Source organism: Parasteatoda tepidariorum, chromosome 4 (genome assembly GCF_043381705.1).
Source record: "Parasteatoda tepidariorum isolate YZ-2023 chromosome 4, CAS_Ptep_4.0, whole genome shotgun sequence".
Lineage (NCBI taxonomy): Eukaryota > Metazoa > Arthropoda > Arachnida > Araneae > Theridiidae > Parasteatoda > Parasteatoda tepidariorum.
Window position 1 is genome coordinate 77,838,622 of NC_092207.1, and position 26,871 is coordinate 77,865,492.

General features: G+C 31.6%; 1 protein-coding gene across 2 annotated transcripts in view; it reads right to left on the bottom strand.

Annotated features, from left to right (window-relative positions):
* The window catches only part of LOC107450287 (5-hydroxytryptamine receptor 2C), a 400,340-nt gene that overhangs the window by 14,931 nt on the left and 358,538 nt on the right, over window positions 1-26,871 (bottom strand). For both annotated transcript variants that reach the window (XM_071180097.1, XM_016066045.3), the window contains one exon: window positions 14,660-15,317. In XM_071180097.1, coding sequence (XP_071036198.1) covers window positions 14,660-15,197 — 538 coding nt within the window. In that variant the 5' untranslated portion in view covers window positions 15,198-15,317. The remainder of the gene's footprint in view (window positions 1-14,659; window positions 15,318-26,871) is intronic.

Genomic DNA, 26,871 nt, shown 5'->3' on the forward strand with positions numbered 1-26,871 from the left:
TTTCTCAGTAGTTTTCGTACGTATTGTTTTTTAAAAAAAGCTCAAAATGATAAAAGTTTTTTCTCAAATTTCATTTTGCACTAATGAATAAGATCTATTAAAAATGACATCGACATTGCTGGGGATCATCTCCCATAAAAATATCTTTTCTTTCGCTCGTTTTCTTTTCTTATTCTATCGTATTTCGGTGTATGAATGTTTATTGCAAGGTATTATCATTCGTTATTTAATTTTGTCTTATGATAAAAAAATATTTGTATCAAACCTCTTATCATTTTGAGTTTCATTTAAAAATTACAAAAAATACTTAGAAAAATTGCTTGAAACTTTTAAAATTTTTTAGATATTCAAAGCTAATTTTTGTTCATTAGTTGCCAAATACGATATACTGCAACATTATGAAAAAAAATCACTTTTTTCGATCCAAACTAATTTAATTACTTATATATTGCACAGTTTTCAACAAAATTTTGTAATTTTGAATTGCTCCAAAATTTTTGTGTAATTTTATTGGATATTTTTAAAGTTATAGGATAAAAACACAAGACAAAAAAATTAGCTTTTTATAAAAAATATTCATATCTTCATAAATTTTTTAAACAGGGTTTAAGAAACTCTTTGGAGTTATTGAATATAACAACCAAAATACTTGCTCAAAATTACAAATTTATTGCTACCTTTTTTGGCATAGGGTGATCAAAAACATCATTTTTCGTTTGTAATTTACTGTCGAGTCCTCAAACTTTTAAAAGCTTTAGTTTGAAAAATCGCATGATCTAAGGACTTCAATCTATGAAATGTTTCTTAAAGTATTTCTTGAGAAATATGAAGAAATGTAATATTAATCTAAGTGTAAAAATGAAATGTAAGATGTAGTGTATCTACCACTACAAAAATATAATTCCATTTCACTAGTATATAAGACTTGTTAACTCGATTCTGTGTTGGGATACCTTTTCATCAATGAAGGTTGACATTGTCGATATCTACTTTCCCCACATTGGTGTCCTTCAGACGTGATGTGAACACGCCTACTTTGACAGAAACGCCCACTTCAGTTTGAACATGCCTATTTCGATTGATGGTCCATAATGAACAGTCGACTTGCTACTTGTGACTGCGACATTATCAACCTCCTCACGCTGTTGCTTCTCAGTCTCGATCACACGCAACGTACAACGTATCCACTCGACTGCTAAAGGCAACACAGGTGTGACCACGACCGTGAACAGCTCTCACGATTAGCACTAAAAAAGTACAGTGATCTTAATACAGCTCTCCCGGCTGGCTTCTCCCCAAAACTGCGATGAGTCAACTAGCGGTATTCGTTCATCGAATTCTATTATAGATATAATTTTGTTGGGGGAGTACTGTAGTGTTTCCACCACTACAATTATTCAATTCCAATTCACTAGTATATAAGACATGTTAACTCGATTCTATAGTGGGGTACCTTTTCAAAGAGGACGGTTGACATTGTCTATAACTCACTCCCCACAGTATAGAAGTATTTTCATTATTTTGTCCAACCCATGTATCAAGAGCAAGAAACGCAAATCCTACGTAAATCGTAGATAGCATTCCGTACAATTTTTATTTGGTCAGATAAAATTTGTAGAAATTATCCGGCAGGTGAGAGCGAAAAGTACAGTAATAATTTTTAAATATAGCATTTTGAAATATGAACATTTCAAATTTCGCAAGGCTTGCGTTCTGCAATAACGCTTCAGAATCAAAATATTTAAACCCGAAAATATATATTTAAAATAAAAGTGTTTGAGGGGAGAGTAGTTATCGACCATATCAACCGTCATCTATAAAAAGGTACCCCATCATAGAATCGAGTAAACGTGCCTTATATACTGGTGAATTGGAATTGTACTTTTGTAGTGGTAGACACACTACAGTACTCCCCCACCAGAATTATATCTGTGATCGAATTCGATGAACGGATACCACTAGTTAATTCATTGCTGTTTTTTGAGAGGCCGGGAGAGCTGTATTAAGATCACCGTACTTTTGCTGATCGAGAGAGCTGTGTTAAGTTCACGGTCGCGGTTGCTTCTGTGTTGCCATTAGCAGTCGAGTGTACGCAGGCCAACGTTGTGTGCTATCGAGACTGCGTAGCAACAACATGAGGAGGTGGATAATGTTGCAGTCTGACGTAGCAAGTCAACTGTTAAATGCGGACCATCCATCTTAGTAGGCGCAGTCAAATCGAACTGGGAGTTTCTGTGAAGGTAGGCGTGTTCACATCACTTCCGGGTCACCAATATAGGGAGAGTAGTTATCGACCCTATCAAACGTCGTCTATGAAAAGGTACCCCATCATAGAATCGAGTTAACATGTCTTATATACTAGTGAATTGGAATTGTATTTTGTAGTGGTAGACACATTACAGTATTATATTTTTTATAATTATTTGTTCTCTTAATTTAAATTTGTTTCCTAAATCTAAACTTTATTATTATTTCAAATTAGCTAAATATTTTTTATAAACATGATTTCGCACTGTTAAACAGCTAAACTTATGTTAAATTTCTTTTCTTTGAGGTTTAAGTGAATAAAATATTTCAAAGACCTTCGAATCCACTTTTTCTGAAAAGTTAAAGTTTTTCTGTAACTTTTTTTTCCAGTGCTTCAGAAAATGCTTCAGAAAAGTTTTTCTGAAACTAGATACAGTACCTCCTGTACGGTATCTAGTTTCGGAAACTAAGACTCTACATCAGAATTATTAATTAGGATTAATTTTTCTGGAGTCCTTCAAGCTGTTACTGCTTAAAGAGTTTTCTTCAATGAATTCTGGGCACTGTTGTGTCTCTTAGACCTTTTCTCTTTTTTTGTTTTTGTTTAATTTATTATTTTTATCCTTTTTGTTTTTGCATCATTCAAACTTTTCTGTACTATTTAATTTTTTTTTACGCTGTCTGAGTACGAGTATCGTGAACTAAGAAAAGCATGGCTACATTTGCGCCATTACGTCCAAATTAAAAAAATATCGTCGAAATTCGTTCTAAGAAAAAAAAACTGAGTTTGACTGTCGGTTTCAGCTTTGGTTAAAACCATAAGCATAACAAACAAAAAAAAAACTTTTCTATTTAGTAAAGCTTGAAAAGCCATGCTATATAAACTACGTTATAAATTTCTTTTAAGGCTTTTGAAGTATAACAAGTAGATTGAAAATATTTCCGTAGGCAATAAAGAAAAAGAAAAATAGTAAAAAAAAATAATAACTCGTTTATATACTTGTTGAGATTTTCTTACTTTCTCTCACAATATTCAGGTTGCGTATCGCTTTTAAAAAGTGCTTGAAGGTGCTAATTTTCGATTTTTGTTTTTTAAAAGCCCTTGAAGGTGCTTTTTTTCATTGGGTGTTTTTAAAGAGTGCTTAATTTTTTCTTTTTCAGAATTAGATTTTTCCTCTACTATGTTGATTTTGGCTTCGAATTATGTAAAAGGACACAGTTCACATTGTTCTATTCAACGTTTTCATATATAATTCAACCCCAATCTATTTCGGCGTATTGTCAGTCCGTAGCGCATGAAAAAGCCATTCCTTTTACATGATTCAAAATTTCGCGATTTTTGACAATTGTCAAAAACAATGCCAAAAGGGTTTTTTTGACATGACGGTTAAAACAAGAAAAAACCGTCAATTGTCAAGAACTTTTCAACCTTGCCTAATTATGATATTTTTTTAAAGTGCTTAAAAATATTTTTTGAGTCCTTGAAAAGTGCTTAAAAGGTGCTTGTTTTTTGTTGAATAATTTAGCTACCTATCCTGAATATTGGATCATTGTTTATTATTATAACTCTATTTTTACAATTAAATATTCTCCATTTCAAATTTTTGCCAAGAAAATCCATTAAAAAATGCATAATATTTTTCACTAGTGAAAAAAATATCTCCACTCAATTATTATAATTTCATAAAACAAATAAATTAATTTTCTTATAGGAGAAGAGTTTTTAAATTTTAACTGATCATTATCGGTTTTTCACGAACATATTTTTCAAGAACAATACGTGAAAAAAATTATCAGTATTTTTCATTCATTTTTTTTTTTGATAATTAGTTTTGTTTCGAACAATGCCAGATAACACAACATTATTCTATATCTCATCTTACGACTTCATTAAAAGAGATTACAAGCGCAATACTTTTAAGTCATTAAATACACGCTGTTACTTAATTGCCATTCTTGAGAAAGAAAATTGCACAAAGATAAGTACCCAAGATTCTAGAAAGAAAGAAGGAAAAAATTCTAATACAAATTGGAGTCTCAAATGAATATGGGTATCGTGAAATTTTGTAATTAGGGACATAAAGTAAAAGATGGACATTCACCATGGGAAAAAAGGCGCTTCGCTTTTCTGTAATATTTTAAAATTTTGATAAGGATCGAGTCTTTTTTTTTTCTTCTTCTAAATTATAAATGTAATTATCTAATTTTAGATTTAAGTGATAGAGTTATAAATATGATTTAGTTTTCTCTCACAAAAACAAATAAACTCCATTTGTTGATAATATGATTCACTACAAAATTCATTAGAACCGTTGTCCAATGCATTAAAGAGCAGATTTCATCGTGATGCTTTAAATTTTGAAGTTATTTTCTTTTCATATTTATGAAAAAATTTACATTCGCAATAAGAAATACGAAATTAGTTTCAAAATTGCGATTTATTTATAAGGCTTTGCTGTAAAATTATTTTATTACTAAAGAATATGTTTGCGTCTTGTTTTTATAAAACAATAATACGTATTTGAAATAAGAAAAAAATATTTTAAACTTCTTCAGCAAGCGATTCTATAAATAAAGATTTTTCTGAATTATTTTCGAAGTTTCATCATGATATAATGAGACATGTTTTTGTTTTAAAATTACTGTATAAACTTACAAATATTTCATTTATAGAAATAACACGGGTCACAACGAATTTTTTTTAACTTGTTAACAAGGGAAATAGGGTCATAAAAGCATATTTTATGATTTCTTAGATTTAAAATTTTTTATCTTTTAGCATCGAAGAAAATTCCATATTAGCAATAAGAAAAAATGAAAATAGCTTCAAAATGGGATCCCTGCAAGTGACGTAGTGTGGGTGGGTATCTCGATTCTGGTTGGTTGTTGAAATGTGGCATTTGTTTATGTTATTAACTGTTCTTTTCATTCGATTTCGATTGAGCCAAGCCCATCAAGTATCAGTTCTTTTTAGTGACACATTGTATTATATTCTTTCACAAAGATTTCAATTTTTTCACTATATCTCTCTTAACACAAAGACAGGCACGAAGAAAGGTAGAAACATAAACAAACTAATTATGCATCGAAGTTGGCAGATAGACAAAACAAAAATATATCACCGTTACAGTAACAGAACATAAGCAAATAATAAATCTAAGTAAAAGACGTAGAAGAGAAAGAATTATATTTCAACAAATTTGATGTGTGATACGTTGCAATAGTTAATTAACTTCAAGTCAATTGACATTCTGGCTTATATAAAGAAACTTAAACTAAACTTTAACTCGCTATTTTGCTTATGAACGATCAGCTAATGCTGACGTCATAGGTCACGTGATCTTCTTCTTGACGTGCAAGTACCTCATTGTGATTTATTAATGAACTTTTCATTGTATTCTTATTTAGTTAACGAAAAATTTATTTATATGTCTTATTTTATTAAACAATAATAAAAGGTTTTAAATAAAAGAAAAATACTTAAATATTTCGTTAAACGAAATATTTTAGTATTGAAAAATTATTAGCTTATTCACCATGTGATATAAACAGACACGTTATTGCTTATAAATACAGTAATTTTTAAGAAATTCTATAAGTTTATGTGTTTAAGACTTTATATAATAGAATATGTAAATTTTAGACGTTTTTACATCAATATTGCCCTTAAGCATTTCGTAAGAATTTAAATTTTTTGCGATTATAATTAATTAAATATAATTGAATAGTTTTTGGCAAAACATTAATCTTTAGAGAAATGAGTTTTGCATTTTGTAATACGTTTTTTTGTTGTTTCAAGCTATTAGTTTCCTATAAATTTTCCTTTTTCATCTTGACTGCTATTTATTTGTAGACTTTTCCTTTTCCAAAATTGATTCTTCTAAGTGGCAATGAAAATAAAATAGAATTACAATTTTAAGCAGATATTTCTATTTTTTAAAAATTTAACTCACCATCGTGTGTAATTAGCCATTCGTGTGATAAAGTTGTGGTGGTCAAAATCTTTATAAATTGAATTTATAAATTCAAGAAACAAATAGCAAAACATAAATTATGTTTACTTGGGACCACATTCTCCAGATTGAACTTCATTGATTGAGTATCAAGAATATAAACTTGTAAAAATGTTTTTCATACATTTACAAGTAATGTACTTTTGTGTTTAATTCCGTAATCTAATTAATGGTTAGCATTAAATAATCTTCGTATTATAAAGTCCAAAAATAATAAAAAAAGTAATTGGGTATACTATAGCCTACGTCACAGATCGTGTTATTCCTATTAAATTTAACTAGTAAACAGCATTTTCGGCGAACCTAATTTCTAGCAACAAGTAAAAGCATCAAACGAAATGTCTTGTTATAAGTCGCTACTCGCCAGGGTGGAATTGTATTAGTCTAGTTCCTTTGGAAATAATTTATATTGTTGTTTTACCGAAGTTTATGAATTTAGTAAGCATATTTAAAACTCAGTTTATTAATAAAACTAAAAGGTAAATGTTATTTCTAATAAGTGGAAGTAGTTGTGCTTTTTTCATATTATACCCAATTGACTAGCAAAAGCATGAATAATAAAAAAATAACGGGTTAGCAAAAGCATGAATAAAATAAAATAAACACATAAAGAGATAAACAGTAAAATGAAAGCAGACTTTGAAAGCAGAAATTAGAAGACCTTTTTAGAACAACAGAGTTGTTGGATTTTTTTAGAGATTAGTTTTGTTTTGGAATTTGAGTTTTCATATAACCCGTTACGGGCTTATCTAGTTTGTTTTATAATATTTTATCTATCCCGTTACGGGCACTTTTTCCAGTTTGTTTTATAAGATTTAGCCATCCCGTTACGGGTACTTTATATTTGTTATTTTACTTATTGTGGTTTTTCTAATAAAACAAAGAACTGTTTCTTAATATAGCTTGATATGTTACAGTATTAAGGTGTTGCTTTCAAACTATTAATCTAAGGATCCAGAGATTTTATTTTTTGTTAAATGTTTTTAGGATATAATTAGAACTCAAAATTATGTGATTAGCAGATATCGTCACGTGTATGTATAGGAACAGAAACTTCTCGGGATGAATTATCCAAAGATTTTTAGCATACATAAGACGGATAATACATGGCTGTCTTCTTGAAAGTTTCGTGAATTACATTTAAGACAAATGAAGATAAAGGGGGTGGGGGAGAACAGTTCATGTCCGTGAAAGTTGATTTTGGGAATAACGAATTTCAAAGTTTGGAAAAGGAGCAAGCCCATGATTGAAATCGTACAAAGATTTATTTCACAAAGATTTATGTACCCAAAAATTTCGAAACAAAATTTGAAATTTTCGATGTTGAAAAAAAATTGTAAATCGGGCTGGACAAGCCTGTTTTTTTTTTCCTCAAAAATCCTCCCCAAATCAGTATTTACTAATTATAATATTCCGTCATCTTCACTATACTCTTCTGTTTTTTTTCCATCTCCTTTATTTTTATTACCACGTTCATATTAACTTGCCTTCGTGTATGTCTGTTCGGGTGGAATTTTGTAATCGATTTTAAACTAACTTCCCGACTATCTACAGACTTCAAATTTGACACATAGTTCAGAATTGGATGAAAATGCATGAAAATGAAGTAAAGTAAAGTAAAATAAAATTAAAATAAAGAAAAATTAGTATTTTCGTGATTGTCTTTTGTTGTCGATTCGATTATTACAAATTAGTGTCGCATGTCAGTTGAAAAGTTTTGTGTGCAGTGAATGAAAAAATTGAGATTCTGGAAGTGAGTAAAAAAAAAAAAAAAAATCAAGATAAAAAGTATTTTTAAAAACCGCATTTTTGTAGTGAAGAATAAAAATTAAAAAATAAAATTTTGAAAAACGAAAAACGTGGGGCGCATGAAATGCATAACAGTACATATACACATTTTCTTACTTATACACATGCACAGCCACATCCACATGCATATGCACGTGCATATACACAAACATATCCCACATACACATCCAGATTCAGATACAATTACAATTACAGATATATATACACATATTCTCATGAGCTACACAAATATAACATTACTCCTACGTATTTCATGCGTCCCACGTTTTTCGCTTTTCAAATTTTTATTTTTTAATTATTATTCTCCACTACAAAAACGTGGTTTTTAAAAATTTAATTTTTTATTTCGATTTTTTCTTCTTTCATGCACATTCAAATTTTATAAAATTCTCGTGAGTCAAATTTCACCAAAAAGTTTTTCAGGCACTTTGCATTTTGATGTTTTAACTGCTTTCGTGGCAAGACTAGTGTCGGAAGATTTGCTTCGGGGATGATTTCTCTCTATATGTTACCTGTGCTTATTAATACTGTTTTCCACTCTCCTACGACCTTGTGAAGGTTTGACAGATGAAGCGGGTCTGTTTTTTTCCCGTAGTCTCAGTCTTGAATGTAGCAGGCATGTAATCGCTATGGAAAGTCGTTTTAAAGGACATCTTGTGGTCGTCTTTACTCACCTTTATTCGTATTAGCCGACAGGGTAACGGTCATTTTTTTGGTATAAAAATTTGATAAATGTCCATTGTCTATTAATATATGATGCAATACAATATTCAGGGTAGATAGCCGCAGGCGTGTTTGAGTTTGAACAGGAATCATTCTTCCCAGGCGCGGGGACAGGAACCTTTTTCCCCTAGCAGGNCTCACAGGAAGATAGTTTTGGACGAGTTCAATCATAGAAACTGCTTTCAGAAAACTCCCGTAATGAAGGGACACAAATTCTAGGACTCGATCGGAATCAGAGGGATAAACTAGTGGGATGTATGCTTTATGAGAAATAATTTTAGGGGGCAACATTCGTTTCGGCCCACAGATAAAAAATAATTCAATATATAGAAAACTCGGTATTTTATTACTTCAATGCAGGCTATTAGTTAATGTAATTACCTCATAATCCAATTAATTTTGTGGTACTTTTACGTACTATATAATGCATATTTATTGTCAAAATTGATCTCAAAAGCCAAGCTCAAAGAAAATTTTTTTAAAAAAAAAAAGTATTGAAAAGATTTGATGCCAATTTTTTTTCAAATTAACCTAACAGGTATTTCTGAAAAACTACAGATATATAAAATTTTCGAAATCAATTTTGACAATAAATATGCATTATATAGTACGTAAAAGTACCACAAAATTAATTGGATTATGAGATTATTACATTAACTAATAGCCTGCATTGAAGTAATAAAATACCGATTTTTCTATATATTGAATTATTTTTTATCTGTGGGCCGAAACGAATGTTGCCCCCTAAAATTATTTCTCATAAGGCATACATCCCACTAGTTTATTTCAAAATTGGCGAGTCACACTTCCCTAATCTCCCTTGTGAGTATTAACTCTCGAGGAGAATTGATTTTTTGCGTTATTATTTTTTCAAAACGTAGTGATCCTTAAAATACAACAGATGGTGACTTAAGTGTCATTTTCATAAAAAATGAACAAAAACCCTTCTTCCCCTTTGATATTTAAATGGTATCCATTTTTTAATATTTAATTTTTCTGAGAAGTTAAAGAAAATAAACACTGAGCAGTGAATGTATCATATAAGGCTACTTGAATTCAAGTAAAAAAGTTAGCATCATCGAATTTTTATATTGTATCAATAAAGGGAATCTACACGTACCAAATTACATTAAAAAAAAATCTCAGTTTTAATCCCTTGCGCTATTTTTATGAGTCTGACTCGTGATTAAAGTTTTAGGCCGAACTTGAACATCACGAGTCAGGCTCGTTGTTTAATTTCATGTCAAATGTGAATATCACGAGTATGGCTCGTAATCGACATTTCGAGCCAAACATGAATATTACGAGCCGTGCTCGTGATTTTAATCTCGGGCTAAACAAGAACGTCTGAATGGGCTTTTATCTCTTCTTTATATGAATAGGTATTTTATATTTTGTCTCTTAATCCCTTATCCTCTGTCTCTCTCTCTCTCTTGTCTTAGGATCTTTTCGCGAGCATTCGGGTGCATTCGTTAGGCATTACTCGGTCCGAATTTCACCGTAGTGCAAGGGGTTAAAAAAAATGTCCAATAGTCAGTAATGTCAGTTTTAACAAAAATTTATTATCAGTCTGAGAATTAAAACAGCAACACCAAATTAAACTCTTCAGATAAATATATTATACCAATCTTATAGACTATAAACACTCAGAACTAAATGAACATAAAAGTTTTGTATGCATAAAAGGGTTTCTGTCCTGTTTACTATTTTTTGAAATACCTCTACACTTCTAAGTGAAAACTCAAAAGTTATGTTAAAAGTAATGCACCGTGTTTAAATTTTAATTTGACAACTTTACATTAATTAGAGTTACTAAAATATTTTAAATCTATCGATAATTCCTTTTTTCATACAATTAATAATTTCCGAAGTTTGTGGAATCTGTAGAATCCTTAACAGGTCGTAGTACGTCTCCTCGCTGTAAATTATCCACATACATTTTTAGAATGGCAGCGAAAACTAAGAAAAATAAACTGGCTCTCTCAAAGATATTACCTATACTGAGATTTCTGAAGTCATTAGGGATCTCGAGATTTCTTTTCAACTTGAAATTCCTTTAATTTTGAAATCGTCCAGTAATTGTTCGAACGTGAACAATATATTAAAAACCTTCCTTCTTTGATCCAGAATTTCCGCTCAGATCTTCAAAATCTTCTGTTCCAAAACAAGCCAAGTGTGAAATTCTTCAGTAAACCATGAAAAGGAGCTGAATTGATGACAAGAAAACTCAGTGGACTTTTTGACTTTATCTGCCATTTCTTTTTGACAAGATGAAAATAAGAAGAATTCTTAAAAATGCCTTTGACTTAATGTTTTTCAATTAAACTTCGTATGCTGTCTCACGATATTTTTTTTTAAATGTAGTTAAAAATAGAAGGCTATCAACATTTTTAAGATCTGTTTAATTAATGTGACTTTAAAAAAATATTTGTGAATGAATGTTTTCGACATTAAATGTTCGATAGAAAAGTAAATATCGGGTTTTGATGCAAGTATGCTCGAGTATTAATTCTTTTAAAATAATACTTTTTCGGATCTAATTATTTTAGTTTGTGAAATCAACTGAAAAATTATTGAACAAAATGCTGTCAGAAAACTTTTTTTCGTAAAAAAATTAAATTATGAAATGTACTGAAATATAAGAAAAAACCCTAAAATTATAGGAGATTGCTATAAATCAATTTTCATATAATTTTATTCGCTTGAATAATTACTGAATACAAATTAAATAAGAAATAATTAAAGGAAAAAGACGTAATTCATCGTTTCCTTTAATTGATTTTTTAATTTAAAAAATTTAAGTGTTTCACTACTAAATAATCTTTCAATATTTTTCTATGTTATATTATAAAAAATAATAAGCGCAATCAAATGATAATCCAATACAAAAGAAATTGCTAAAAGCAATAATACACACATCCCACATAGAAATGAGAAGATCAATGGACAATGAATAATAAGCGGATCCTTTTAACAGTTTAGTTTTTTCCTTAAATATTTGCCTCAGTTTTTGTTGATATTCAAAGTCAGGAAAGAGATCAACAAGTTCTGTTACGCAACGAACATTGGTTGATTCTCTGTGAGAGAGAAGGAAAAATAGTTTTCAAAATTAGCAATTGCTTAGAATTGAAGCAAAGTTAGGGCAATTATTTACATTTTGGCTATAAGTTCAGTTAACAAGCTTCAACTATGATCAAGCTTCAACTAACTTCGCTATGTCATAAAACGACAAGATGACTGACTGTTCATTTCGCTCTTTTAGAAAGACGTAGGTTGCTGGCCGATCCATTTTCTAAGCTACTCTGGCCCTTTACGGTCCAAATAGAACTGAACGTCATGCTTACGGTTAATTTTGTCGTTTGGTCTGAACTTAAAAGGATGGCTATCGTCTCTTCGTGATACTACGCTATAAAAACGCATTCTTTTTCGTGGTCCTTCTGCTAAACATTCATCTGGTTTCCGGATTAGCATCTCTCAATATAGATAGATAGACTTAGAGGTTGGGCAGCTGTGACGAGCAGGGCACATCGACCAGAGGTCTATTGTACCCAAACCCTAGTCGTGATTAGCAAGAAAGTCCTATAGCTGAAATAAAATTCAGCAAGCACCTTACAGGAACATCTTGCAGTTCCCAGACATTGACGCAATGCTGCCTTAAATGCTCAAATCTTTGAGCAGAATAGACATCACAATTACAAAGTATGCGTAAAGTATGCTTACAAAGTATGTCTCTTCTTCTAGATGACAACCCCGACAAAGAGAATTGGATTCTATTCCCATAATGTGTAGGTGTCTCCTGAGGATACAGTGACCAGTAAGAAGACCTATGATCTTCCTTATACTGTTTCTATTAAGCTTTAAGAGCTCCTTTTGACGTAGACTAGGACAGTCTCGATTCAGCTCCTTGGCTTGCCAGCAGCGCGCCATTACTCGTGGGCAATCTTGCCGTAGAGCTTGAAAATGGTTGCCCTAAATGAGGAGGGAGAAATTCCTAGGGCAGGTTCAGGGCCCCAGAAAATTGCATTAGAGCCAGCCCGTGCTGTATCTCTCAATATACTCATCACTCAATAACATCTAGAATGATGACTCAACGGGCCCGTCTCTGACATGAGTTTTCTAGCAGTGATGCACAGGTTTGGGTCGGAAATTTGAATCCATAAAATAAGGTGTGGCATTCGGAGAAAGTACGTTTTTGTACCCGATTTCGCAACTTATAGCATCGTCTGTACTAATTAATTAACACATTTGAGGTCAACCATCCAATCCTAAGGATTGAGTCATAGAACGTGAGGATTCGATCATTAGATCAAAAGTTATTCAGGGTGGTCCTTTTTCTTGGAGCACTGTACATTACACAGCATCAGCTTTTTAGGAACGAAGTGAAACTTCTTGAGTCATTGGAATGGAGTTGGTCCATGGCAACCCATGATTTGCTTTTTACACTTTAGATAATGTAATGAATAAAGTTTTCACCCTTTTTCTAATTTTTAGAAGGGAGAATAAGTGTTTTCACATGAAAAACTCATTTGCAACTTTTTGTCATATTTCAGATCAATCGTCTTGGAAAGCACTTTTTGAATTTTGATTTAAACTTTAGGTCTTACTAGTATTAGATGTAGGAACGGAATGGTTTACAATTTTATACGTTCGTTGACACTTGTCTTTATGTTATGAGAGTACAGCTATAATTGAGCTAAAAGAAATAAATGGAAAGTTTTTGTTATATTTGAGACCAATCATCTAGGATACCACTTTTTGAATCATTATCATTTAAACCTTTGTTACTAATATTAGTTATAGGAATGAAGTGGATTTGTAGTTTTATACGCTAGGGTTGACTCTCGACTTTGAGTGCACGGCTATAATTGCATGAAAAGAATGACACGTGTGTTTCAAAACTTCAAAATTTTAAGTTTAACTTTTACTTGCACTATAAAATTAATATAGACGTAATTACAGTAAAATGGAAAAGATGATCAGTTAAGCTGTATATTTTTATTTCTGTTTTTGATAAACTCGCAAAATACTTGACATTGTAGAGATAAATATTCATAAAAAAAACTATATTCATCCATTATTATTGTTATTTAAAATGGGTGAGAACTTTAAAGTCTGTGGCGCTTATTTTATTTTGTTTAAAATTCCATTATATTTAAAAAATGTTATTTTCTATTATGAAACAAAATTGGTTCGGGTTCGTCCTTCTCTTGATCGCGTTTTTAACTTCTCATGGATGTATTTGTAGAAATGTGCAGCATTTGTTACTATATTTGGTTTGGTATTACTATAGTTTGTTATTTATGAATGTAACTTTTTCTAGAACTCATTCATTATTTTTGCTTTGTATTATGATAATAATCTCTTTTTATTATAATAATAATCGTAATTATGATAATAATCTCATTTTTTAATTAAAAATAAACATTTACAGAAAGATTTCTTTTCAAATCTTATATTATTAAATTATTTTTTACTTTTAAATTCTTCATTTTAGTTTAGCTAAACGTATTGTTAAAATTATATTTATTTAATCATCAGCTTAAATAAGAGGCATCAAAAACCAATACATAACTCTTTGATAAAGCTTTAATTCACTGAAAGTTAGAACAGTTCTAATGTTTTAAAATTATGAAAACAGGAGTTTTTAGATGTATTTCATTTTCATAGTCAGTGTTATAAAATTTCTAAACTGCGCACCCGAACATTCTAGTGCCATTAAATGGCTGAATGTTTTCAGAAAAGAATTTACTTTGATGAAATATTTCAATGAATTTTTAAAATGAAGTTTAAAATTGCGAGTCAATATAGTATATCAATCTTAATTAGATATTTGAAGGATAATAAATAAAAATTTAACTGTAACTCACCAAGAAAACCATCCAGAATACCAAAGGGCATAACCGCAACACATACTAATAAATCCGCCACAGCTAGGGATAACAAAAAATAATTCGTCACATTCTGAAGCCTTTTTTCCAAGCAAATGGCCAGGCACACAAGAACGTTGCCCAGGCCACCTGCCACAACTAAAGCTGTCAGGAAAAGGAAGGGCCAATTTCTTCCATCCGGGGGTAAGCCAACAATATTTGGATTGAGAGTATCGTTATTAGCCACACATGCTGAATGATAACAAGTTAGATTTGAATCATATCCTTCTCTCCAGAACTCCGCTGTGATGTTGATGTCTAAGAAATTGAGTTGGCTGTCAAAAGACTCTGGATCATCTTCAGACGTGTTATTGGTTGTGAAAATCGTTATATCCAAAGGTTGAAAAGCAATATCCACCGGATCGTTTTTAGAGTTGAGAGAAGGCCAATCGTTCTGTTTGTATTGGAATGTTCTGGTTTTCTGATGTGTGAATATTCCAGAGATGATGGAAGGGGGGACCTCTCCACCGAAGTACATTTCTCTTTTGACTAAAGATGGTTGTTGATATCATAGAACCTTAGAAGCGGGAATCTGTGAAGCATGGCTGGTGGACACTTCAGCTTGCGTGCAAAACGTTGTCGTTGGGTTTCATATTACCTGAGAAAGAAAGAATCAAATGCATCAAAAGTATGTTGTTATTAATTCTCAAAATAGTCGTAGATATTAGTAAGTCTATAACTTGAAAAAGAGGAGCTGTTCAGAGAGAAATTTGTCCAATAAAAGAGCTAGACATTTTGAATAATGCATAAGTGATGACTGTGTCTGAGCAGTTATATTTTTGGGCACGCTCTAAAAACATTGAAGTCTACAGTAATCCTCAAGTCTACAGTAATAAAATAAGGCATTATATTTTTCTGCAATAAAGATATGCTCCTAGAATGTTTTTTTTTACATGAAAATAATATTTTACATCTAATTGTGTCAGAAAATATGGTCTATTCTGTTCAAATCAAAAATCGATAACTCAATCTGATGATTAAATAGCTTAAGATTATAGGTCGGAAATTTTAAAAAATTGGTTATTTGCAATTTTACATTATTTTGACAAAAAAATCAAAATCTACTAAAATTCTTTCATTTTTTTGCATACAAATTAAGCAATATTGGAGGCATTTATTTTAAAACAACGATAAGCAGTAGATGTGAATAAGGAAAGAAAAAGAAATAGAGAATATGTCTCTCAAAGATTTTAAAATCGAGACTGTTTATTTGGATATTTGTATGGTAAATAGTGTGATTGCATTACTTATGCTTTGGGGTATTTTAAACAGAAATGTTCAAAACACCCCCAAAGCATAACAAAGTTAAGTAAAAATGCAGCTTATTACAATATTGCTTTTATAATAATGTCCGAATTGAAATATCAAAACAAACTTCCAAAAATTTGTCTCTGATCATTGTCTTCAAATTTCGTCAATTGAATTCCAACGTATAGAATGGATAACAACAGGTCAAAATTTGATTAAAATAAGATGAATATTATGGCACGTAGTACGAATTCTGAATTTGTATAAAATGCATTTAAATGGTCGAAAACAATGCTATAATTTGAATTACAACTCTAGATTGAATTTTAATTACAACGCAGATGTGTGATTAAAACGGGAAACAAATTATGGGTTCCATTTAAGATATTTGAAAACTTATTCTAGATAGTTCAGGACGAAACTGAAGTAAGAATAATGCAATTTTCGAAAGTCATTGGGAGGAGTGTGCATTAATATGAATTAATTTTCAAATGAAGTCAAGTGAATGTTAATCTAAGGATCTGATTTGCAGTTTATTATTAAGGGAAAAATATGTAGCGTAATTACCACTACAACTATTCGATTCCCTTTCACTAGTATTTAAGGCACGTTAACTCGATTCTGTTAAGAGTTACCTTTTGATAGATGACGGTTGACATGGGTTGGTGACCTACACCCTACAAGTGGAGACTCGGACGTGACCTGAACACGCCTACCTCTACAGAAACGCTCACTTCGCCTAGTTGAATGGATGAGACACAGTAAACAGTTGACTTTCTATTCATAACTGCGACATTGTCCTTCTCACACTGTTGTTACTCTGTCCAATACCTCTTATAAGGGAGAAGACCTCAGCACAAGTTACCATATACAAGAAATTCGATTCCTTAGTAGTCCAAACGTATTGACATCTTTCGTTAAAACCCCCACTGCGCAGCTTAGTAGTCAGAAAGTTGTGACCTCTTTCTTATTTTCATCCACTGCGCAGTTTATGTAGTTATGTCGTACTACTAAATTGCTCCGGGCTGTGAGGCTTTCTCTACTAGGAGGTGCTGTTCAGTCTCGATCACACACTACGGGGGCCTGTACACACTCAACTGCAAATTGCTACACATGAGCGATCACGCCAACAACCGTGATCTTAATATATCTCCTCCGGCTTCTTGCAAAATAGCAATGAATCAACTAGTGGTATCAATTCATCGAATTCTTATCACAGCTAAAATTGTGGTGTAGCCACAATTTTATCTTTGTCGCGTACCTTTTGATAAATAACGGTTGTCATTGTCGGTTGGTAGCATACCCCCACAGATCTAAGTTTTAGTAAATTTTTATATCGCTGTTAATTTGCAGTGTTAAGTGCAATTGATTACGTTTCAAAATCTGTTTTTAAATGTTGCTTTGTTTTCAGATGAATTTATTAGAAAAAGGAACTACAAAATGGGTTATTTCTGGAGAGGATTTTGGAATGGGTTCTTCTTTTTCTCTCCTCATAGGAGAGAGAACGAAGGCCTTCGCACAGGATACCAGAAACGAGTAATCCAAACCTTTAGTAGTCGGAACGAACTTTTCCCCCAGTGCCTGGTTAGTAGTTCAAGCGTTGTGACACCTATTTCTTATTTTTCCCCACTGCGCAATTCATGCTGGTTACGTCAGATTACTAAATTGATCCGTGTGAAGGCTTTCTCTTCTAGGATTGATATCTGAAGTTGAGATGCTCTAAGTTTATCTCTGGTCCTTTCTTTTTGCGCAGAAAATTTTTCTACATTAATCGAAACCTAATTAATGTGTTTCTGTAGAAAAATGTTTCATAATGCAAATATTTTAATGATATTTAAAGTAAAATTAATTTGCAACAGAAGTGGCCCACAGATAAAATGCACATTGAATATAACGTGACGCCTACGGACTTTGGTTTGGTAACATAAATGTTAAGTTTCATTGAACATACCACCAAAAGTATTTGTAGTACTAGTATAATAATTATAAAAAATGACTGCTCTAAAGGTTAGCTACCCTTTGCTTAAATTTTAAGCTTGATTAAAGTGAATTATCAGTCTAATTAATCAAAGTTAATCTTTACCACCGAAAGGTATTTGTAGTATTCAATAATAAAAACGAATGCTGTAAAGGCTATCTTCCTTTTAAGTTTTAAGCTTGACTAAAGTGGACTAGTTGAAAAATTAATTACACTTTTTGATTTGAAAAGAAAAGAAACCGTAGTTGTAATTTACAGAAAATCATGAATTGATATTGTTCTGTATCCATATGATTTACAAAAAAATTAAAAGAAAAGTATTGAAAAAAAAACTATTGTATACTATATCATAAAAAATATTATCGAGGTTTCAGTGAGTAAACAAACAACGTTTTTTAATCTTCGTCTAAAAATTTACTGTCCTATTTATCACTTTTTATGAAACCTTTAATGAGATATTTTTAAATCATAAAAATGATTTATTCGATTAGATATTTGATTCATTCCTCAATTTTAAAACATATTTCTGGCTTAAATTTTATTACTCACTGTGCAATTTTTTATACTTATATCATTAACTGCAAAATAATGACAAAAAAATCTTTATTTATAAAGCAACTAATATTTCATTCAATGGGACTTTTTGTTTTAATACTCGATTAATATCTACAAAATTTAAAACCTTATATATTTAAACTATTAAAGAGTCTCGAACGAAAAGTAATATAAATAAGAAAAATTCTGTTTTCTTCTTGGTTAAAAAAAATTAATTCATTTTTTTCAGATACTTAAAAGTGTTTTGTATTTTGGGAATAAATTAAGTTTAAGCTTAGAAGCTTAGACTAACATTATTCATTGTTAATGGCATTACTGCATCATTTGTAAAAGTTAATGGTATTCAGCATTATCTCAAAGGTGACACTTATTTATCTCCCGAATCGGTCATTACTTTTGGCTAAGATTTCCTTTTCTTTTCAACACTCACTTATTTTAAGGCTTAAATCTTTTCCAGAACAATTTGTCACTTGAAAAGTAAGATTTAAGTAATTAAAACTGGAAATAGTACCCAACCGCCATTTTAAGTATTTTTTCTTCCTTTGTTCTTGTTTGTTCAAATTGCATTTTAGCCTTCTAGGCTTAAAATTATTCTCTTAATTTGTTGCTTAATTAAGGCGTTAACTGAGGAATTTTTGAGGTGTAAAAAAATCGGGTGGGCTTTTGTTTTCGTTTTTTGGAAAAATACATGAAAACGATATAATCTGTAATTAAATTTTTTTGTATAAATATTTTTTATAAGTCAAGAAATTACTAATTCAGAGTACGGTTTCCTTTTACGTTTGGTACGACAATTTTATAATTATTTTTTATTTTTATTTTCATAATTGTTAAAGGAACTCTTTAACGTTATTTTGTTTCATTTTCGTCTCAAAATGAAGTTTGTTTTTGAATATTTTGTGATCATTTTTGAGCAGGGAAATTACTTTGGTTACTGTAATTACTTTGAGTTCCAAGAATCAGAGATTTGTTATTATTATTTTTTTAAATTTGGATTAAGAGTGATTCAAGATTTTTCCTATTGGGTATCTCGGATTTCCCATCTGGGATCTTATGTTTTTCTTTATCATACGAAAAACTGTTTCTGTTTTGGAGCAATTTAGTAACTTACGGTGCTTGTGCTATAATTGTTAAATGAGCCCGTTTAACATTATTTTATTTTCGTCTCGAAATAAAGTTTGTGATTGAATATTTTGTGATCATTTTTGAGCATGGAAATTTATTTTGCATATTATAATGATTTTACTTTGAATTATAAAAATCAAAAAATATATATATTTATTTAGATTTTAGAACTTTATTATGATTACGATTTAACAGGACTAGCCCCTGTGCTTATAAACTTTAAATTAGTTAATAATATTTCCATTGGTTACTGTACTCCAATGATATTTTTATAACTATGGATGGGATTTTATCCTATATCTAAGGATCTTCAAGCTTTCTCTTTATGTTTATAAGAATTTGGACGCATTTAATTAATAGTGATCGTCTACCCTTTGATAAATAATTATGGAATTTATTCTTCATTGGCAGAGAATTTAATTTTCTTTCCAATTACTATGTCAGAATTCCAATTACTACCCAATTCCAATTACTAATTACTATTCCAATTGGAAATTACTATGTCAGAATTCCAAAGTAATTTCCAATTACTATGCCTAATTACTAAAGATCACAATGTTTGATTCCTTATTGGATTTCAGAACAAAAGCGGGTTTTTATTAACTATACCGAAAAAACATTTTTAGCTTTTTAAAAGAGCATGCAGCACTAAAATCAAAAAAGAAACAATTCTTCTTTATTGCACCACAGCCCAAGACGAGTGATAGCTTGCCCCACAATGTTTCTCCAGACAGCTCGGCCCTGATCTTCCAGTTGGAGATCTTTGAAGTTTTTAAATCATCCACGAAATCCTCCAACCGTCTTTTCCATCATCTGCCTATTGACCTATTGCCCATGGGCTTCCAATGCAACATCTTTACAGCTCGGTTGTCAGGTGATCTCTCAATGTGTCCAAGCCATGAAAGTCTCTGTGCTTTGATGAACTTTACAATGTTTCTATGCTTGATAGGAGCTTTCAGTTCAATATTAGTTCTTATTCTCCGATAATTATTAGTCAGCAGCATTGGGACAAGTAGTTTTCTTTCAAATTTTAATAAATTATTCATATCTTCTTGTGTAAAAGTCCAAATCTCGCAATCGCATGTCACCGCGGGATGGAGGAATGTTATGTAGGAGGATCATCTCTATAGATATGTTCTTGGCCGATTTGAGCGTTCATATCCTCAAGAATAATAACGCAATCTCCTCTGTTGCTTGAGTCTACAGTTATCTGAACTTCATCATAAAACTGTTCTTTCATTGATTCATTTGTACAGTTAGTAGAAGAAACATAAATGTTAGGGAGAATTATATTACAGAAACATCCTTTCTTTATATTACAGAAGCATCTAACATTGCATATTCTGTCATTAACTGGGAAAAAGACCTGTCTCTTTGGTCTATGGTAAAATGCATACTGTAATAAAGATTAAATTATATTTTTCTTATAGCTCCATACTTCTTCCTGATTCTTTGCAGCGCAGCAATTTTTATTTTGTATTTCATTAGTTGTTAAGCTACTGCCACCAATTTCTCCGGCGATAAGTTTCAATCTAAAATTATCATTAGCTTTTTTTCGTTCCGAGTCGTCGATTTGAATCCTTCCAGATTTATCTTGTGTGGCATCCGAAACTAGTAGTTTTTTACGAGATGAGGTCCTTAGTCTTGTGTTTAATCCTCAACCTCTAGGATCAGTCCCCTGTTATAATCCCCAGAGGCAGGGTGCCCGGCTACACCCCCGGATGCAGGGTATCCATTTTAGTCGCCTCTTACCGCATTGGGACTATTCTTCCATACCCGGTCACCATACGATTAGATGGAACGCTAGTTTTAAAAAAAAATCTAAAAGTCGATTTTTACTTTTGCAGTGTTTAAAATGTTCCCCAGAAATGAATCCCTATGAAAATGTTAAAAAAAGAAATGTTTATATGTTAAACCATACCGAAAATACAGGGTAATTCAAAAAGAATATGGCGATTACAACAGCTATAACAATTTAATGAAAAATAATTTACATAGAATGTAGATAGAACTTCTAAATTTCTTTACGTAAGGTGCAGGCGCAGTGAAGTGGTATTCTGCGCATGCGCAAGTTCATTAGTGAAAATGGCGAGTCCTGAGATGGCATACGATGCTTTTTTATATTTTATATCCGTCTTTGAACTGCCAACCCAATTTTGGGTTTACGACTACTAATAAACAAGGCTAATCCGTAGCCTTGTATTTTTGAACCAATCCACACGACAAGAAACTACTGAATCAGTACCCCAAGAGGTATGATTTGTTATGGGAACATAGAGGACTTTGTGACTCGACGTAACGTGCACCATGTAACGTGCATCAGTCACCATTTACTACACGAGGAATCTTCAGCCGGTGGGGATCGAACCCACTAACTCTTGGACATGGGTCCAAAGCCCTACCAACCCGGCTATCCTGGTCCTTGGCGTAGGATGTTTGAAGAAACGGGGTGTTTGTGCAAAGGGAAAAGTAACAATTGAAGAACTCGAAGAACACATTTGTAATGCGCTTGCGTCGGTGACTGCGCAAATGCTTCATAATGTATGGCGTGAAATGGACTACTGCCTACATGTTGTCAGTGTGACCAAGAAAAGTCACATAGAAAATCCGTGACGCATTTATACAAAATTTTAAAGTTAACTCTATATTTTGTGAAAATTTTATCAATAAATTATTTTTCGTTAAATAGTTATAGCAGTTTGTAATTACTATATGCATTTTGATTTACCCCGTATTTAACGATTATTATCTCAAAGCAAAGTTTGTTTTGACTGGCACAGCAAGTTTCCCTTATGGACTAATCATACCTACCAACTTGACGGTGGATTTTTCTTGAATATTTGAAGTAATAGTAAATTCACTTTATATTTGATTTACATTGATTTTCGGTCAGTGTGTGAGTGGGGGACCATTTTGATCAGTCTGTGAAGGGACCGCAGGTGTGCGGTATTGGTCCTCGTTTAACTGTTCTAATGTTAAGTGCTCAACTTCGCGCGGAGGTCGTCGGGCTACCGAAGAGAGGGGTGCCACCTCCTCTGCAAAGGACCAACATTCGGTTGGCATGTCTTCGTATCATCTCCAAAGGTGTTTCTCAGATCGTCGTGAATAGCCCTTTTTGTGCAGCTATAGTGAGATGTAAATAAGCTGCTACAAGTACGACAAAATGCAACAAATTAAGCTTAGCTTAACTGGGTACTTGAATGGGTACAACTCTAGAAAAAGAGTGGTTATACCGAACCATACCGAACTTTATTGGACCCCAGTAAAGGACGTCACGTGAGAGTGTGCAAACAAATTGGTTTCCGAAACTATAAATGTCATGATTTACCTAAGGCCCTTCTATAGCGATTCTAATTCAGGGTCTCTAGATATACCTACGATGACATCACTTGCAGGTATCCAATTGTAATTTCTATTGCATTTTAATTATTGTAAGGAGTTAAGATTTCCTGGTTAGGAACTGTGAACTATTAAACTATCCATTTAAATTTTTCCCTGACTAGTTTGTAAGTGTAAGGCGTAAACTTTTTGTTCTAATGTTTAATGTTTTTTATTAAGACCAGAATAAAAAAAAAGAGATTTAAATCTAACGTAGATTGGAAAAAAAAATAGCTTGAGATAACAGTTTTGTGACCATTTTCGATAAATATTTGAAAATTACTATAGAACTGCAAATTATGCTCTAGCTTTTGCAATTTTCACCGTGAATAACTTTTGTTCTAATGATCTAGTATTAATGCACAATTTTAATAGTTTTATAAGTTTACTTTTTATAAGCCTAACTTTAAATACGCCATATAATTAGCGTAGACAATATTTTAAGTCATAAAATCAGGCACACAACCTACTTTCTCTGAATAAATATAGTTTTTTTTCTCCATCACGAATTCGGGTTCATGACTCTAAAAATAGGGAGGTGGGTAGTAACAGTATATTATGGTTTATATGGCAATTATGATTCAAACAGTTTAGTCAAACAAACGGGCAAACCTTAACATTGTGTACTAGATATAATCTGAGCATAAGTCAAAAAACTATTCAGGATATTTGTTTCTTTCGCATACTGCAAATCGTAGAATATATTTTATGGGTTCAAATAAAGAAATATTCTCTCATGCAAAACTATACTAAGATAAAAAGGCTTTCATTTTATGCAAGTTAATAAAAATTTATCAATGATTTCTAATGAATCATAAATAATAAATTTACTGCAAAATGTTACGCACTTAGAATCGAAAAGAAAACATGTCTAAAAATAAATTCCATGTTTCGCATTTCTAAAATGTTAAGTTTCAAGGGCTATTTTTATTTGTAAAAGATATAAAGTAAGAAATTACAAGTTTAACTATCTTGCTGTATGGTTAGCAAATATAAAGCTCAATCAACATCAGAAAAAGATCTTTTTCGGAAATAAACCTTTTTATAGCCTCTGGCAATGTCTCCTCCAGAAAACTATTTCCTGTTTTCCCGTTTTTTGGATCAACTTCTTTTTTAGGTGACAGGAGAAAGAATATAAAAAAAGTGTGGAAAAAAGAATCATAAACAACAGTTCGTTTCCTTCCCTTTTATTCATTTATATTAAAATGAAAAGGAATTGTTTTTCAACTAAAACCGTGTTTTCAGTTTTCAAAATTTCTAGTCTAAAACTTCGCCCGAAGATGAAATTTTTTTCAAGCATGTCATGCGTATATCAAGAATAATGAAACAGAAAAAAAATATTAATTACGCGAAACAAATGAATTTTAAGATGCACAGTTTCATTGTATTACTTACAAAAAAAATTTCACCAGTGAGGAGAGAAAAAAATACAACCTCAATTTAATATACATCACGATTTTATGTTTTATATTTTCACAGGAAAATATATTCAGCAAAAATTAAGGTACTTTAATGGTTGCAAAAAAAAGTGGACACGTGTAATGATGTCAGAAATACTGTAGAAGATAGCAGCGCTACTATTTAGAGTTATAAAGAAAAATAATAAAAGTGCACAACAGACTGCGTATAATTATTCAACAAATTAGCATGAGAGCATTTAAAGTTAATGTAAAGTTATGTTAAGATGGATGAGTTCAAAATAGAGCAAAGAGTAGAGCGATAGAAAGCAATTTCACCTTTTACACAAAGTGTTGCACTCTAGTCACAATTCACAACAATTTAATAACTATTAATCATTTTGTTAAAAGTACCAATACATTCATTGTAGATTCTGATATTTTTTAACCCTGAGTCTTGGCAGATGTGATATTGATATATTTGTACGTCCCTCGCGAAAACTTTTTCACCATTTTTTCTCTTCTTATACGTTTCTCCAAGACAGCGTTCATCATACATAGCGATTATTAGATGTCAAATGCTTTTCGAGAATCACTTTTACTATTGAAAATTATACTACTGCGCATTGATCTGTTCTGAACGCATCCGTTTTCACTTGATTTTACATTCACTTTAAATGGTTTCATGCGCACCGGTTAATTAGTTATACACAATATACGAGGTACACTTTTTACCTTAATTTATTACTCTAATGGGTGTCGCTGCAATTGCTATAGTATTTCTGACGCTATCACCGACACCTACATTTTATCTTGAAAACTTTGTTTAGTTAGTTTGTTAGTTAACAAAGTACAGCCGCAAAAGTTTAATGGTTCAAGAGCGCAACACGGCTATACTGAGTAAAAATTGAGATAAAAAGTAACGGTAATATTACTAAATGTGACATAATCCATAATCAGATGGAAGTAGAAAATATATCAGACACAATAGAAAAAAAAAAAGAAACTAAGTATAACGTTGACATAATTTGTATTTGCCTGAAAAAGGATATCTCCTAAAAGATTTTATTTTATTTTATTTTTAATTTTAATTTTTTATTTTATTTTATTTTATAACCGGCGTTTAACAACCGATCCAATTCTTATTTTGCGACTATCAATGTTCAATTCCGTGGCCATGTAATTTCGAACCCAACACAAAGGACAATGTAATTCATGGATCAAACATAGGGCAAACTAGCCTTTGTGGATGTTTTATTTGATGAAACTACGAACGGAACTGGAAAAGAAAGCAACGTAAACCTCCCAGGGTTAGCCAGCCCCCAAGGAGATTCTAAATGATCCATTTATCATTGAGGATATTTTATATCAGGATCGTCGTCGGTGTGAGCCGGAACAGATTTCGTATCGACCAGCCAACACTGAGATTCGAACCTCTGCCACCTCATTGGAAGGTGAGATGAGTGCTTTATCCATTGAGTCACTTATACATTTGATAATTACAAAGCAATGGTAGGATAGAAAGGGCAAACGCATGCCTGGGTAAATTCGAATTTTTTCGAAAGGAAAATAAATCGCCAAGATAACATCTGAGGAAATGCTAATATGCATTTTCGGACGGTATTTTCTACAACAAAACTTTTTATTTTTATTCCCATCGCCAAAAAGTGTTTTTAGTAAAAATTCGATCTTTTATTTCTTTTTTTATCCAAGATAAAACAAAGCAATATTCCGTTGTTCTTTTTCCCCCCTAAGAAAGTGTGAAAACTGTGCTTGCATCCGTTAAATGCAAATGATGTAGTGATGTAGGGAATCTCCTTTTATGGGATAAGGAAAAAAAAAAATATTTGGCATGAAAGACAGGTTCTCCCTCCTGTACAAGGGTAACAAAGACATTAAGTAGTTTTTCTGGAGTGGTTCGGTGTCAGCTGTCGATCCACTTTGTTTCCCGTAATTAGATCAGTCGGATGCCCCTTTAGCAAGATAACGATAATCCTCTTTCAACAATCTCTTTTTGAACTTGGAACTGCTCGTTTTAGAACAATAGGCTTTAATGGCTTTGTTATCATCACCGTTTTCATTTTTGAGTATTTTTTTAGAGTATTTTTTTTAATGATGGAGTATTTGTCCGAATGATACTTTTGATTAGGTTTGGGAAAAAATACGAAAAACTGGAATTTAAACTTTAAAGCTTTATTTTTTTTCTTCAGGGCAATCATTATAGCTAAAAGGAAAAAGTAAATGATACAATGAAAGAGTGTTTTTGTCGTTTATGAAGTTTACCCATTCCAAGCAATTTATTTTTGAATTTTAGTTTGTTCTTCCAAAATAATTGCTGTTATTAAGTTAAAAAATATATCTAAAAAAAGATGTTTACTTTCTCTATTAAGTTGCACAGTAAATTAAAATTTAAGTTGAATCAATTTAATTAAGTATGGATTATATATATATATATATATATATATATATAT